At 42.1% G+C, this 14,274-nt stretch overlaps 2 protein-coding genes across 3 annotated transcripts in view; both read left to right on the top strand.

Annotated features, from left to right (window-relative positions):
* The first annotated feature begins 1,064 nt into the window (after positions 1-1,064).
* LOC128449427 (tumor necrosis factor receptor superfamily member 6B) lies at positions 1,065-5,243 on the top strand. Its single transcript, XM_053432591.1, has 5 exons — positions 1,065-1,399; positions 2,789-3,176; positions 4,019-4,198; positions 4,294-4,375; positions 4,451-5,243. Exons 1-5 carry the CDS (start codon positions 1,397-1,399, stop codon positions 4,656-4,658), a joined length of 861 nt encoding a protein of 286 aa, XP_053288566.1. The 5' UTR covers positions 1,065-1,396; the 3' UTR covers positions 4,659-5,243.
* A 1,311-nt stretch (positions 5,244-6,554) lies between these two features.
* The window catches only part of LOC128449426 (F-actin-uncapping protein LRRC16A), a 63,900-nt gene continuing 56,180 nt past the window's right edge, over positions 6,555-14,274 (top strand). Inside the window, exons 1-2 of one of the 2 annotated variants that reach the window (XM_053432589.1) lie at positions 6,555-7,007; positions 11,577-11,674. In XM_053432589.1, coding sequence (XP_053288564.1) covers positions 6,968-7,007; positions 11,577-11,674 — 138 coding nt within the window. In that variant the 5' untranslated portion in view covers positions 6,555-6,967. The remainder of the gene's footprint in view (positions 7,008-11,576; positions 11,675-14,274) is intronic. The other variant, XM_053432590.1, reaches the window with a different exon arrangement.

Here is a 14,274-nt window from a genome sequence, read left to right as displayed (position 1 = left end):
GGCAGAGCTCACAGCCGGGCTGCTACACTGTCTACAGCCTGGTGGTGGGCCAGGGTTGAGGGATGAATGCAGCCTAACCCAGAGATTCTTTAAGGAATTCCGCTCAAGTGCAGGTGACCTGCTGGAGCAATGGTTCAACTCTCAGTGCAAGGCAACATCAGAGTGGCTTCAGGACAAGTTTCTGACCTGTCCTTGAGTGTCCCAGTTTCAAAGAGAAGGAGTGAGAGGATCTGCCAGGAAGCAGGAGTTAAACTCTCCAAATCCAGGTGTTCAGAGCGAGATTCAACCAAGAAGACAGAAGCTGTCAATGAAACTTTTATAAATGAAATGTTAAGACATACATTTCTAATAACATGTTTCCCCTTTACATTTGAATCTGAATTAAAGAGGTTTGATTACTTTCTAAAGCCACTTTATTTTATTCAGGCAAATAGCGTGTACAGCTTCTTTCTGTTAGGACGGAGCAAATTAAGCACAAGGTGCTTTTGAGAATTTATTAGCATCATAATTTTTTTTTATATATTTTTGTATTCTTCATAAGAATGTACTTCTAGAAAAAACTAGTTTTCTTTTACATGATCTGAATTAATATCACCCTGACATGATATCATATTCTTGTATTCTGCAGAAACAGGAGGTGAACAAAACTTAGTCACTTATTTGACTCATTTCCCCTTATCAGCAAACTGTCATACTGTACATTCTGAGTGACTCACCAATACTTAGGTTTTTTTTTTCACAGAAAATATTTGACTTATTGGCTGACTTACTTACCTACTCCTCAAATGTCAAACCATTGAAAAATGATCCACATCTCCATACAAATGACGATAAAGGACATTTTAAAATGTCTTTTAAAGAGGTTGTGCAAAAGCAGACATTTTCTTGAGATTCCTTTAGCAGTTTCACAACCTCTGGGGTCATGACTGCTATAAAATTACTGCAGCATGGAAGATTGTTGAATTTTCTTGACTTGCATATTAGATCCTGAAACATCCGGGGAATCAAAGCTGATGAACTCAGATTCAATTGCAGTAAATGAGAAACTGTGCAAAGTGGAAACATCAGCTTCTTCTATACAGACAGGGGGAACTGTAAACAGCAGAATTAAATGTCCTTTAATGGCTTTGAATCTAATTAACTGATCTCTTGGTTTGACGCACCGATTGCTTTAATACTTCCTAGAAGCTTTTATTAGTAATTTAATTTACTCCGAACCTGAGCCGCTCTCTTTGTGGAAGTGGAAGTTAGAAGATAGCTGACCTTTTTTTTGAATTGCGGTTGATCTCTCACCGGACGCCTACGCACTGGCAGTTCCTGTACGTTAGTCGTTCACTATAAGAATACTTGCTTCCACTACCAAATCCACTTCAACTGGAGTCCCAACATTATCAGCATGGTGAGTGTTCTCTATAAATTTCATGTGATTAAGTTAAAAATGATCAAATCCTGCACAGACAGAGACGTGAGGATTAGTGTTGCTTTGATTGATGTTTAATCACAAAAAATATCTAATTTAAAGGCAGTCAAATTACTGAAAACCATTTAGAATAAAATGTGTATCTTATATGGTTTTTATTGATTGGAAATTGACTAAATTACCCAATGTTAAATGGACTAAAACTTCACTATGTTAATCAAGGACAGTTGTATTTACAGTCTAATAATAATATTATTCATAATATTAATAATAATAAGTCCCCAAAATATATTTATGTCCCTTGTGGACACCTAAGAGTTATTTTGGGAGGTAAGTAGTAGTAGCTACTACTACTTACCTCCCAAAATAACTCTTAATTCAGTAAATGTCTGAATGAAAAAATTGTGGGAAAACTGATTGTGTGTGATAAAAATAGTGAAAAGAGGGAACATAATTTATAAGTAAAATGCCGCTGCTGCAGTCAAATAATAATTAATAATTGTATGTTTGCCTAAGGAATTACAATAATAATACAGTGATGAAGATATATGGGCAATTTCCAATAAATTGAAAAAAAAAATCATATTGCTGTGATTTACCTGTAACTGCCGTGAAAGATGCCGTGGGCTACTGTAAAAAACATTGCGGTGCCTGAGGACCCATGTATGTAAATATAAAGTATTTAAATATAAAGGGCCTATTCTAGGGTAAAGAAAACGACAATTATTTTAGATGATTACACACTAGTGAATATATCAATAGGATTATTCTATATTCAATTTCTGGCAGTAGATCCCATTCTCATAAATCTTATACACGGGACCTTTAAAGACACATTGTATTTATTTAAATCTTGTGGTTGTAGTGATAGAAGAAGTAGTAGCAGTAGTGGCAGAAATAGTTCACTAGTAGTATACATTTTAATACCTGCATTAGCAGTGACCATGTTAGTAGAAGATGTAGTAGTTGTGGTAGTGGCAGTAGTAGTATACTAGTAGTTGTAGTATAACTTTTAATACCTCCAGTAGCAGTGACCATGGTAGTAGTAGTAGTAGTAGTAGTAGTATACTAGTAGCAGTAGTAGAAGTAGTTTAATACCTTCAGTAGCAGTTACCCTGGTAGTAGAAGTAGTAGTATTAGTAGTATACTACCAGTAGTAGTAGTAGTAGTAGTTTAATACCTGCAGTAGCAGTGACCCTGGTAGTAGAAGTAGTAGTAGTAGTAGTAGTATACTACCAGTAGTAGTATTAGTTTATTACATGCAGTAGCAGTGACCCTGGTAGTAGAAGTAGTAGTAGTAGTAGTATACTAGTAGTAGTAGAAGTAGTTTAATACCTGCAGTAGCAGTGACCATGGTCCTCTCCTCAGCTCGTCTTACAGCTCCTCCTGGTCTCCGGGGTTCTCTCCGCTGTACCCGCGGTCGATCCTCTCCGCACCTTCCAGTTCCGGAGCCCTTGGACCGGGGAGGACCTGACGTGTGACCGGTGTCCACCAGGCACCCACATGACCGCGCACTGCAGCGCCTCCACGGCCACCAAGTGCGCGCCGTGCCGGAGGGAGCACTTCACCGAGCTGTGGAACCACCTGCCCCGGTGTCTGTACTGCGACAACTTCTGCACCGACAACCAGGAGGTGGAGACCGAGTGCTCGCCGGTCAGCAACCGGGCGTGTCGGTGCAAGGAGGGCTTCTACTGGGCCAGTGACTTCTGTGTGCGACACTCGGAGTGCGAGCCCGGGGAGGGCGTTCGGACCAAAGGTAAGATCACTGCAAACTAACAACTTCATCAGTTGACGACACTTGCGCTGCAGATTGCGAAAACGACAACAACAAAAATGATGCACCCGGCTGCGTGTCAATGCTTTGTGAAGTTCCATCACCACTGACGAGTAACAGAGTTCAATGACCTCACAAAGCATTGAACCACAGCCAGCGTCATCATTTGTTTGGGTCTCCTGGAAACATTTCCGTTATTGTTTTTGCTATTTGCAGCGCGTTTCTGTATTTGCATGACAGGTGCTCAAGTGAAAGTTTCACACAGCAGCAGATCTTTTGATTACACGTTCACACATTAGGATGTTTAAGACTCAATTCAGATCACTGGAAATTATTTTTTGTTACACAGAGAATAAAGTCTTGATTCCACTATTTCTACATTTGTATATAGTGAGTACATATAGTAGCCTATATACAGTCTTGTATGGTCTTGCATAATTAGAAATGCAGTTGTTGGGCATTGTAACACATTTTAAATTTAGAATTGTTGCCATCATTGGCCAGATTTAAAAATGTAGAATAAATTCAGAAAAATACATTTTAAAAAGTCTTAGATAAAAGGGCACGTTCATCATGTTCCTGTCGACTTTTGTAAATCTGTAGGAGTAAAGAAATAGCTGAGGATCCTCCAATAATCAATGCATCAGATACTCAATATTTTAAAGGCTTAGCAGCCCAAAACAATAGAGTTTAAGGATAAAGTAGAAATTCACAAAGTGCACAGAATCTCTGCAGAAGTACCTGTGATCATTTGGGCTCTTTGCACTCACAGTGTCAGCTTGAAACATGTGAGTGAACCCAAAATGCTCTGTGTCTTATTTCAGGTACGTCGCAGAAGAACACTGTTTGTGAACAGTGTTCCGATGGCTACTTCTCCAACTCGTCTTCTGCTCTGGAAACGTGTGTAAGGCATCAGGAATGTGCAATTGGACAGACTGTGCTGCTTCCCAGCTCTGTTTACCATGACTCGGTGTGCGGCACCTGCGATTCGCTTGCAAATGGAGGTGTGTAGTTGGTGTGCGAATTGTGCTAGTTGTTTTTGAACTGCCCCAACTTAAACTGAATTTTCCTACTCACATGATACAAACTTGTCTCTCAGGTGAGCCACTCAGGACCTTCCTCTCGGACTTCTTCTCAATGCACAGGATGCGTGTGGTAAAGATGTGGAGATTTGTCACCAGGTGAGACTACACGTGTTTCTCTCCCTTCGTCTCTTGCCTCTGTTCACCCACTAAACCGACTTCTCCATCTCACAGGTACATCAACCGTTCGGCCCCCAGAAAGAGAGGCGCTCTCATGCATCAGATCACAGCGTGGCTGGCCCAGGCTCCAGAGGAGCAGCTGAGAAAACTGCCACAGATGCTGAAGGACTCAAACCTCAAAACCATAGCAGAAAAACTGGAGAAGAGGCTCATGGAGATCCAGCACAAGATTCCAAACTGTAGCTTAAATCTATTAGACTGACAGCTCATGGTATATGTAGGAGTATGACATGTTTGAGACATTAAAAGCCACATACCTCAGTGTGATACAGCTGAATTTTTTGCCTATTTGAAAAGCACTTGAATTTTTTTTACCACATTGTTTATTTTCCTGTGAGAGTGCATTGCCACGTGATATTTCGTAGAAATCAGTGAGAAATATATGACAGATATATGAAAAGCATGATGATGGACTGTTTCCATTAATTGGATATGGATTTACTTACATCTACAGATTAATTTGAATATTGCATCAACGCTGCAAACATCGAAAGAATACTTCTAAACCAAAATTCTGATTACTATTTATCAGTTTAACCAAGCATGGCTGTAATTTAACCAAATGACCACTGGATGTCGCCCTCCTCCATCTTTACCTCTGGTCCTTGTAGACATATGTTTTAACATATTCAAAATAGTTATTTTACAAACACAGTGTTTTATAATCATCAAAATGACCTTTTCATGCATCAGAACCTGTTTCTCACTGACTCTGGGGCCTAAACCTGTTGGGACAATCTATCATTCCACAATAAAAGTGTGTATTTTGTACAGAATTCCAAATATACCCAAGGCCAGGTGTGTCATACTTTGAAAGGACTGCAATTAACCATAACTCATAACCACTCACTCATTTGTTATTACTTTGTTGGCCATGTTTCCCACCAGTTGCAGTGGATTTCGACTGGTGCAGCAGCAGGCTCTTTATTTTTTAATGTTAAAACAGTAGACCTCTTTGCACTCTCTAACATAAGGTGTGTCTGTAAAAATCCCATGACATTTCCCTGAGTGATATTAAACGGATAGTTCACCCTAAAACGAAAATGCACTCATTATCTACTCACCACTATGTTGATGGAGGTGTGATGAAGAGTCCACAACACACGTGTGGAGTATCGGGGGTAAACAGTGTTGCAGCCAAACAAATTTAAGTAACTGGTGACCACTTCTTCAAATGTACAACAACAACAGAAAAAACCCTAAATGCCTCCATACTGCTCCTGTTGTGTCCAAATGTCCAAGTGTCCGTAAGCTCCGACATTCAAATCCAACTCAAAGCGGTTTCATTTACACCATGTTTTTATTCCATATGTCCTCTGTTATCCTCTGGAGTCGCGCTCACGTGTGGGTGTGCGAGTCACGTCATTAAGTGCCCATTAGGCGAAAGCATGGGGGCACGAGCTTGTGTGGTGTGAGCGTGTGAAAGTGAACGAGGACCCGGGTTGAGGATAACAACGGACATTTAAAAAACATGGTGTATGTATGACGCCATTTCGAGCTTGGGTGACACCACAGGAGCAGTATGGAGGCGTTTAATTTGATTTAATCTACGTTTGAAGAAGTGGTCAACAGTCATTTTAATTGTATTGGATTTGGCTGCAAAACTGAAAGTGTTTTGCGGACTCAAGCACTTCACCCGCCCCTCCATTGGCACAGTGGTAAGTAGATGATGAGAGAACTTTCCTTTTTGGGTGAACTATCCCTTAAAGCCTCTGACCTCACAGTGACATCATGATGGAGTGGGGGCACAGCAGGCCTGTATTGTTTATTATATAATCATGGCTACATCATCTATTAGTGGTCTTGGGGATATTTCTGCACATATGCTGTGTTTGAATGGGACCACGTGCCCCCCCCCCACACACACACACCCCCCCTCAGGCACCACTAGGGGTCCCAGCTTGGACGCCGTGTAGCGGGACTGCTCATTAATAATGTAGCTGACACCGCCCCCCCTCCCCTCCTCCCCTGCTGCCACGCCACACCGCCCCGGCTCAGCATCGTCTCCCGTCACTGTCGCATCACCGAGCGGGGAGAGGGAGGGACAGAGGGAGGGAGAGAGAGAGGGGGAGAAGGAGGGGCCCCGCCGGTTCCCACCATTGGCTGCTGCTGAGCCGCCGACAGCTTTACGGCCACAGAGGATGTGCGTGAGCGGCGGTAGCGCTGGTCCTCGGCATGATTTCCACTGAGAAGACTTCGGCCCCTGCGTTGTCTCCTGTAGACCCCGTCTGAACCCGGTCCAACCGACGGGAGATGCGCCCGGAGAACCGCGGATATACATCGTCCGGACACCGCGGGGAGAAGAGGTAGAAGGGGCGGCGGAGGAGAGGAGCATGTAACCGGGAGAGACGCACCGGCAGCGGCAGCGGCGGTGGTGGTGGAGGAGCAGGAGCAGGAGCAGGCACCACCTGACTCCTCTCCCTCTTGTTCCCTTCTCTCTCTCGTCCCTCCTTATTTGAGGCTCCTCACTGAACTCGTTCTTCCTCCGGACGTTTCTTTCCTGCGGCCAACATGAGCGAGGAGGTGTCAGAGGTGCCCAAAGAGCTGCTGGGTAAGAGACGCGTCTCGGCCATGTGTCCAGACCAGACAGGGAACAATCCCTGATTCTCTCTCTGTCATTGTACGCGCTGGATCTCACTGTCCGCAGGAGCTGCAAGTTCACTGTGACCACATTTGATCCGTGTAGTGTATTGTGTTAATGCAACAGAGCAACACGCACCGCGCTAAGACACAACACTGGTGTTATTGTCCCTATGATGCCACTAGAAACCACTTTAGAGCCGTTTCCATTGTGATGTTTATTGTCCCCATCCTGGCTGGACGGTTCCTCACAACATGTGTTACTTCGTATCCTGGTGAAGATGAGTTGTACAGTATGAATCTGTTCACGATAGTCAAGGTGAAGTGCATGTGTTCAGCACAAGCCAAATTCTTTAGAGATGAGTGGTCAGCTTGTTCTTGCCCGAGCACATAACGTGCAGGATTACCCCCCCCCCCCCCCATTGACCACAGTGCAGTCTCAATTCTATAAAACCTGGAGTTTTGTCATGCCTTTAATAATATTAATAATATATAATGAACTGTATTTCTGTCGTACCTTTCAAATCACAAGGTGCTTTACTAGTTAAGAGTTAATAATTGAAGGCAAACATTAGGAAAATAAACAATAACAAACAACAAAAATGACCGATGAGAAACGATTTAAAAAACAATTTGAAAGTCACACAGCAAGAGAGCACAGAACAAGAAATACAAAATGTTACAGATGAGAAATTGGTAAAAACAAGACAAAATAGAACATTCTGAAAAGATGTTGAGATAAGAAATAAGAGAAAGCACACTTATAAAAAAATGTTAATTTAAAAAAGGACCAGGAGTTTGATCCCCCCGGGGAGAGTGTTTCCACAGGGTGGGAGCCCAGACGGGCCCGGTCACCTCTGGTCCTGAAGACTCTCCCCCTGGAGTCTGCAGCGTTTCTCCTGACTCACTGTATTTGGACTGGTTGAGGACTAAAGCTGTGTGGCTGTAGCTCCCGCTCTCTTTGTTTGGCATTATAGCTCAGTTTGTGACACCTCAGTGCAATGTTGGACAAGCACAAGCTCCATGTCTCCGTCTTCGTCTCAGCCAGAATGTTCCTTTGCTTAGGTTTCTTAAAGACGGTGTATGTTGCGTGCGGACGAGGCTTAAAGGAAAATGTTGCTTGGTCATGCAGACACCTGGTTCAGGCTTTTCCCTACAGAGTCATTGACTGTTTCATTCAAGGAGTCACTTAATTCCGTCCATCCAAGTTGTTTGAACTCTTCCGAACAGTTGGGATTAGGAACAGAAAGGCACAAACGTGTTTCTGTTTGATGTGGGAATTCCACCATCTTCATGTGGTTCAGGTCATGCTCATACTCTTAGCATTTATTTCTTAAGTAGCTGTAGGTCTGATTGAATTCATCTTATTCCACCATATCAAACAGCATCAGTCTCACACTGTATATTCAGTATATCAACTTGTCCCAACCTTGCAGTGTTTACATGCTGAATTAATCACTGTCCTTTCTACACATTCCGAATTTAATCCATCCTGACATTTTGGGGATTAATTTGAATTTAAAATGACTGGGAGTTTATAGGTTAATGTGGTAAAAAACGTTCTGTCTTTTGTCCTCTGAAAAGCACAGATCTCTCAAACCGCCCGGTTAATCATGGCGTCCAGGGAACTTTGTGAAGATGATTTCATTCTTGTCTAAAGTTAATCTATTAATCTAATGTATCACCATATTTTGTCCTGGACTAGAAATGCAGGTTTCTTGTGCCTTCTAGTGAGCAAGCTTCTCTATCTTTATCCCCGGTCTTTGCTCAACACTGCACACTTAACATAAGGACTTTGTGTCGGCGTGATCCTATTGTCATGTGGTGTTGTCTGGATGAGTGTATAACCAGCTATTGTATGAAACATACACTGGTGCTGGTGATTCACCATCACAATACGTCAGTGTTGGCAGGAATTTCAGGCCAATGCTGCAGGAGGAAGATCAGCCTTTTATGGAAGGTGTATTTCATTTTTGGTGTGAAATTAATTTCAGATTTACACTTTTTTACCAACTGACTGGTTTTGTAAGTGATATTATCTGATTTCCAGGAACTGATATGGAGGATATTCAGTGACTGTATTTGTGTACTCATCAGTTTTCGTAATGGCTTTGTGTGAGAAATGAGTTACAGCTGGAGAAACCTTCGCCATGAATAGCTGCCGCAGTGACATTTAATATCCAGGACTTTATCCTGTGACATCCTCAATATGCAAACCTCCATGAACTAGAAAGTGACTGTATGGGCTTGTGATTGTTTAAGCTTTTACTAGGCCATAGGTCTCCTGGTTCCTCGTGTTATAAACAAATCCCAACTGAAATGCTACCTGGTGTAACCTCCCGCAAAATGCCTCCACAGCTGAATATGAACCCCAGGGCCGCCGGCTGACAAATCCTCTGCTCCTGTCACAGTTTTAATGAATAAGAAGAGGAACTGAATTAGAAAAAAAAAAGAGAGATGATATTCTGTCAGGAACTTTTCCTGTCTGGGACCAAGAACTGCCTCGGCTCATTAAAACCCACCAGGTCTCATTTGGCGTTGAGGCCCACCAGAGACCTCTTTGTAAGTTATTGAGTGTGTGATCTGGAGTTTTTAGAAATGCTGCAGTAGGAAACGCTGCACATTCTCATCCCAGTGTCTTGTAGCGAGCTCAAGGCTGGCAGATGAACAATTTAGCACTTTCCCTAATTATTAGTTTCACTTTGATCTGACGACGGCTCGAGGAAGCCCGTGGGCGAGGGCACACGCGTGCCAGCACAGATGCACACACACACACACACACACACACACACACACACAGGATGACGCTCTGTCTCAGGCACATGTGCACACGGACGATATCAGCTGCTGTGGTGGGTGAGCGAGGCGCGTGGAGAGGCGGCTGACCCACTTCTGCTCCCTAAGCCACGGGCGCTTCGGATGGGTGTGAACAATCAATCGGAGCAGCGGAACACACACTGAGCATAATGCTCATCTCACCCTGTAGCTTATCCGAATACACACATGTATATATTTAATGATTTAACTATCTGTTATTTTATGAATTAATGTAAAGGATACTTTAAATTCATTATTTATCTAATTAATTTAAGAAAATAGTGAACAAAAGACCAACAGTTTGCAGCCATGCTTGCAGCCCTGGTACTTAGGCACAATGCTTTGAGCTTAATGCTGACACCAGCTTGCTAGCATGCAATTAATGACAATGCTAGCATACTGTAAAGGAGCTAAACTGGAATGTTATCTCACTTATAGTGTGTCAGCATTTACTGATTAGCCTATCTGAACTATTGGGAATGCCATTCATTTTCATTCATTTTTAACCAGGAGCTAGCTGTTGCTTATGATAACGCTATAGGAAGTCAGGGAATCACCAAAATCAATAGGATTCATCCTCTGGGGATAATGAATGTTTGTATCATGGCATGATAATCCATCCAATACCCTTGGATACGTCAGTCTAGAGAGAACCATCCTGCATCCTGACATCTTCAAAAGCCAAATATATGTTTAATGTCCAATGGAATTCATCAATGATCAAAATCGTTATTGACAAATGTAGTGTCAATCAAACGGTGTCATCACTATGATGGATGATTGTTTAACCAAGGACGTTAAGTCTCGTGTGTTTTTAATGTTCTACTTTCTCTGACTGTGTAAAGCTGGGCTCACTCTGGGACACCCAACTCATTTTAGAGTCTGACCGAATTTCAGCTTCTTCATGCGTCATTTATTATGCAGTGTACAGAGGAGCGAGGAGCGATCTGATGCTCCGGCTGCCAGTCGGACAAATCAGATGAATTTGTGAAATATCAGAATAATTTGGTTGCTGTTGTTCATGCTGTCGCACAGTTGGAGCATAGTCACAAGTATATCCCCTAAATACTTCCCCCTTTTTTTCCACTTAAAAAATAGAGGTAGCGGAAGGCGCTCTTACAGGAGAGTTATTTTGTCATTGGGATCAATGTCCAATCTTGCAGCCTCATGCATAGCTAGCATTGTTAGCTAACAACATCTCTAAAGTCACATGAACTGTAAGCCCAGTTTAAATGAGTGTATTGGTTTAGGAATACTGGAGACAGTTTCACGTCTCATCAGAAGAAACTCATGATTGGTAATTTAGGTGAAAACTAGAAGACCGACGTTTCCTCCCCTTGTGGGTTGCAGTTGGGTTTAATAAATCTTTTATTGAATATGTAAGCATGTTATTTCAAATAAGAGGAAATGGGAAATTATTCCCCCTGAGGCAGAAGTGCACTGATCTGTTCTCTGCTGAGGAAGTCAAAATGTTGAAATTCTGACTCAACTTGAGCTTTTGATTTAAATCAGGTCTATGTTAAGACTTTGTGGAAAAGAGCTGCCGAAAAAAAGAGAAGCCTCATGCAATGCAGGATGAATCACTTGAAAGAAAATGTGGCCCTTCTGTTAAATGGAATTATGTTTTAGTTTTTTCTTAAATGAACCCCCGTCAAAAAGGCATTTGGATCCACTGCTCAGATATGTGAAATAATTGTTTTTGCCTTTCTTCTCCTCCGTGCAGAGAGCGTGAGGGATGCGTTGGGGAGGAAGGTGAAGCTGTCGCTGAGGAGGAGAGTCAAACTGGAGATCAAAGCAGACAAGACGGAGAACAGAGTGTTGGTGAGTCAACTCCTGCTTCTCTCACGTTACTTCCTCATTAACGGGAGTTAAATCTTTCTCTCTCCTTTCCTCTGCTCTTGAGATGTACAGTTTTCACAAAAGAATGTCAGAACCTCTCTCTTGTCATTAGCACTTGAAAGACATTCTTTATTTTTAATGCTCACAGTGAACATCTCTGCACTGCACCATCACTTTTTTTGTTTAAGGCTCAGTTATATTTTGATTTCTGTATTTAGGTAATTTCCCTTAAATCAAAGTGAGAGATCAGTAGAAACAATGCTAACATCACCCTGAACATCTCCTCCTTGGTTTGAGTTGGGTCAGCTGAGGGAACAGCTACTATAAATGGAAGCATCTGTCTCCTTGGCTTTACACTGACTTTCATGACAACCTCTCGTCCGACAGTTCTCAAACTTGACAGGTGGGTTGCTGAGGACTCATGGAAGTGCTGTGTTGACTGAGAGGGTTTGTGGATGAGCGGTTCTCTAGAAAAATTCAGACGTCACTCTAGATAAGGTCATGTCAATTTATTAGTAAAAAGGCCTTTTTCAGGGATCAGGAAATAAGTTAACTTACAACTTTCCTGCAGCAGCGGAAGGAAATGAATCCTTAAAAGTTAATTTTAAAAATCCAACAGGTTTTCCAGCTTTTGTTACAAACCCTTTGTCTGTACAAAGACAGCATTGAAGCAAACTGTCACTTCCCCTTCTGACACATTATTTGGACAATACTGCGGAAGGTATTGATCTAAAGTAAATAATTTTATCAGAATTGTTAGAAAAAGACAAATAACCCTTGGTTGATCATAGATTCATCTATCAGCAAAATAATGAGACCGATCCTTTGAAGAAAAGAACAAAACGATGAAAGAGTCGCTCAGTCTCCAGACTTGAACCCCACAGAACCGGTTCAAGACGATCTGGACACAAGGTGAAACCTGTAAGTTAAACACATTTTTGGGAACTTCTACAGTGTTGAGACAAACTTTCAAAACAATGTTTCATTTCCATTGCAGAAAGAGCATCACAAGTGTTTTCGTGTGCTGAATGAGTTAAAATGTAGATACAATTTTGGATTTGAGATTCCATGATTCCTTTTGAAACCTTCCTTTTTTGCTCTGTGCTTTAATTTTAGAAGCACTTTGACATTTCACTAGTTGAGTAACAACTGGACAAAAAGTGCTGTATGTGCGTAAAGTCACAAGACCTGAATGACTCAAGTTTGATAAATCAGACTTAAAGGTCAATAAGAGACATGGATTCAGTAAGTTACACTGTTATTATGGGGTACGCTTGATGTGTTTATTGGAAGTATTACTGAACTAGAAGGGTATTCAGTTGGGTGCATTCCTCTGCCAGGGTCCAACAGCACAAACTCTGAAACTGAATATCAGACCCCTAAATGTGCCTGATTTATTTCATCAAGATCCCTGAAGTATTCTGTGAGAAATTAATGAAAATGTCTAGCACCCTGTCTAGTAATGTTAGGGAAAGTGGAAAAATCCCCCCTGATCTGCATACCACATCCTTCCACCAAGAGTCATGGAAATCAGCCCTGCAGTTTTTGTGTTATCCTGCTAACCAACAAACAAGCAAACAAATACAGATGTAAACATAACGTTCTAGGTGAAAGCAAGCCGTCCATGTTTGCACTTGCACCCATGATGTACAGATTATCACGGTAAAGCTGAAGAAAAATCATGAAGGACAAACGATAATCTATGTTTCTAAGCTTTATTTTTTTTATAATGTGAATCACAGAAATCTTTTATAATTGATGGACATCGTAGCAATTGGGTGCTAAGACCGTTCTGTCTGCATGAGTTGTAAGTCACCGCTGCTGCTGCCGCCCACTCAGTTTGAAACTTCTGACTCACACCGTCTCTCTCAGACGTCTTTGTGTGGTCCTGTTGGAACAATAAAAGCTGCAGGTAAAGTTAAACCCTCTGACTCAAAGTCCATGTCCACTCATCCAGTCACACCTCACAGTGTGTGTCTACACCAGCCCACAGTGTGTCCATTGGCCGGTTGGAAATAGCAACTCAGGCCATTAACTTTCGCCAGGGAGCAGTAAATGAATGCTAAATAATTAATACCTGTTAGATCATTAAATATGCATATTGTCTCTTTCTAGGCAAAGTAGCTGAAGATAGTTAAGACAGAATGGTTCCCTCTGTAAATCAGTGTCTGAGTATGAGCTCCGTACAGTTTGATGGTTGAATCAGAAAGCTTTGATGTTCTGTGAATGAACCAGCATATAATATGTGGAGCTGTGGGTGGAGATGGCAGCAGCCCTTTACTGATACAGCTCCCAGCGGAAAGAGAAGCTTTTAGTTATGAGGCTGTGTGCAGACTTGAGAATAGACAAACCGTCTGCTGTTTTGTCCTATTACCCAAACCACCTTGGCGTGATGGCCCTTATGTATTTATTATTTTTAACTTAAAACAAAGACCCAGGCAGAGAAGTGATGGGCTTCACTTTGTTGCCTCTTGTTGTCGCTAAATGAAGTGGGACCACGCTGAGGTGGGAAGCAGCGGGAGAGAGGGAATTTCTGTGCTGGGAAATTGCACTTGTCAGTTTATGTAATGTAGTCATCAATT

Source organism: Pleuronectes platessa, chromosome 10 (assembly GCF_947347685.1).
Source record: "Pleuronectes platessa chromosome 10, fPlePla1.1, whole genome shotgun sequence".
Classification (NCBI taxonomy): domain Eukaryota; kingdom Metazoa; phylum Chordata; class Actinopteri; order Pleuronectiformes; family Pleuronectidae; genus Pleuronectes; species Pleuronectes platessa.
Note: the sequence above shows the minus strand (reverse complement) of the source record. Positions and strands in the feature narration are given on the sequence as shown.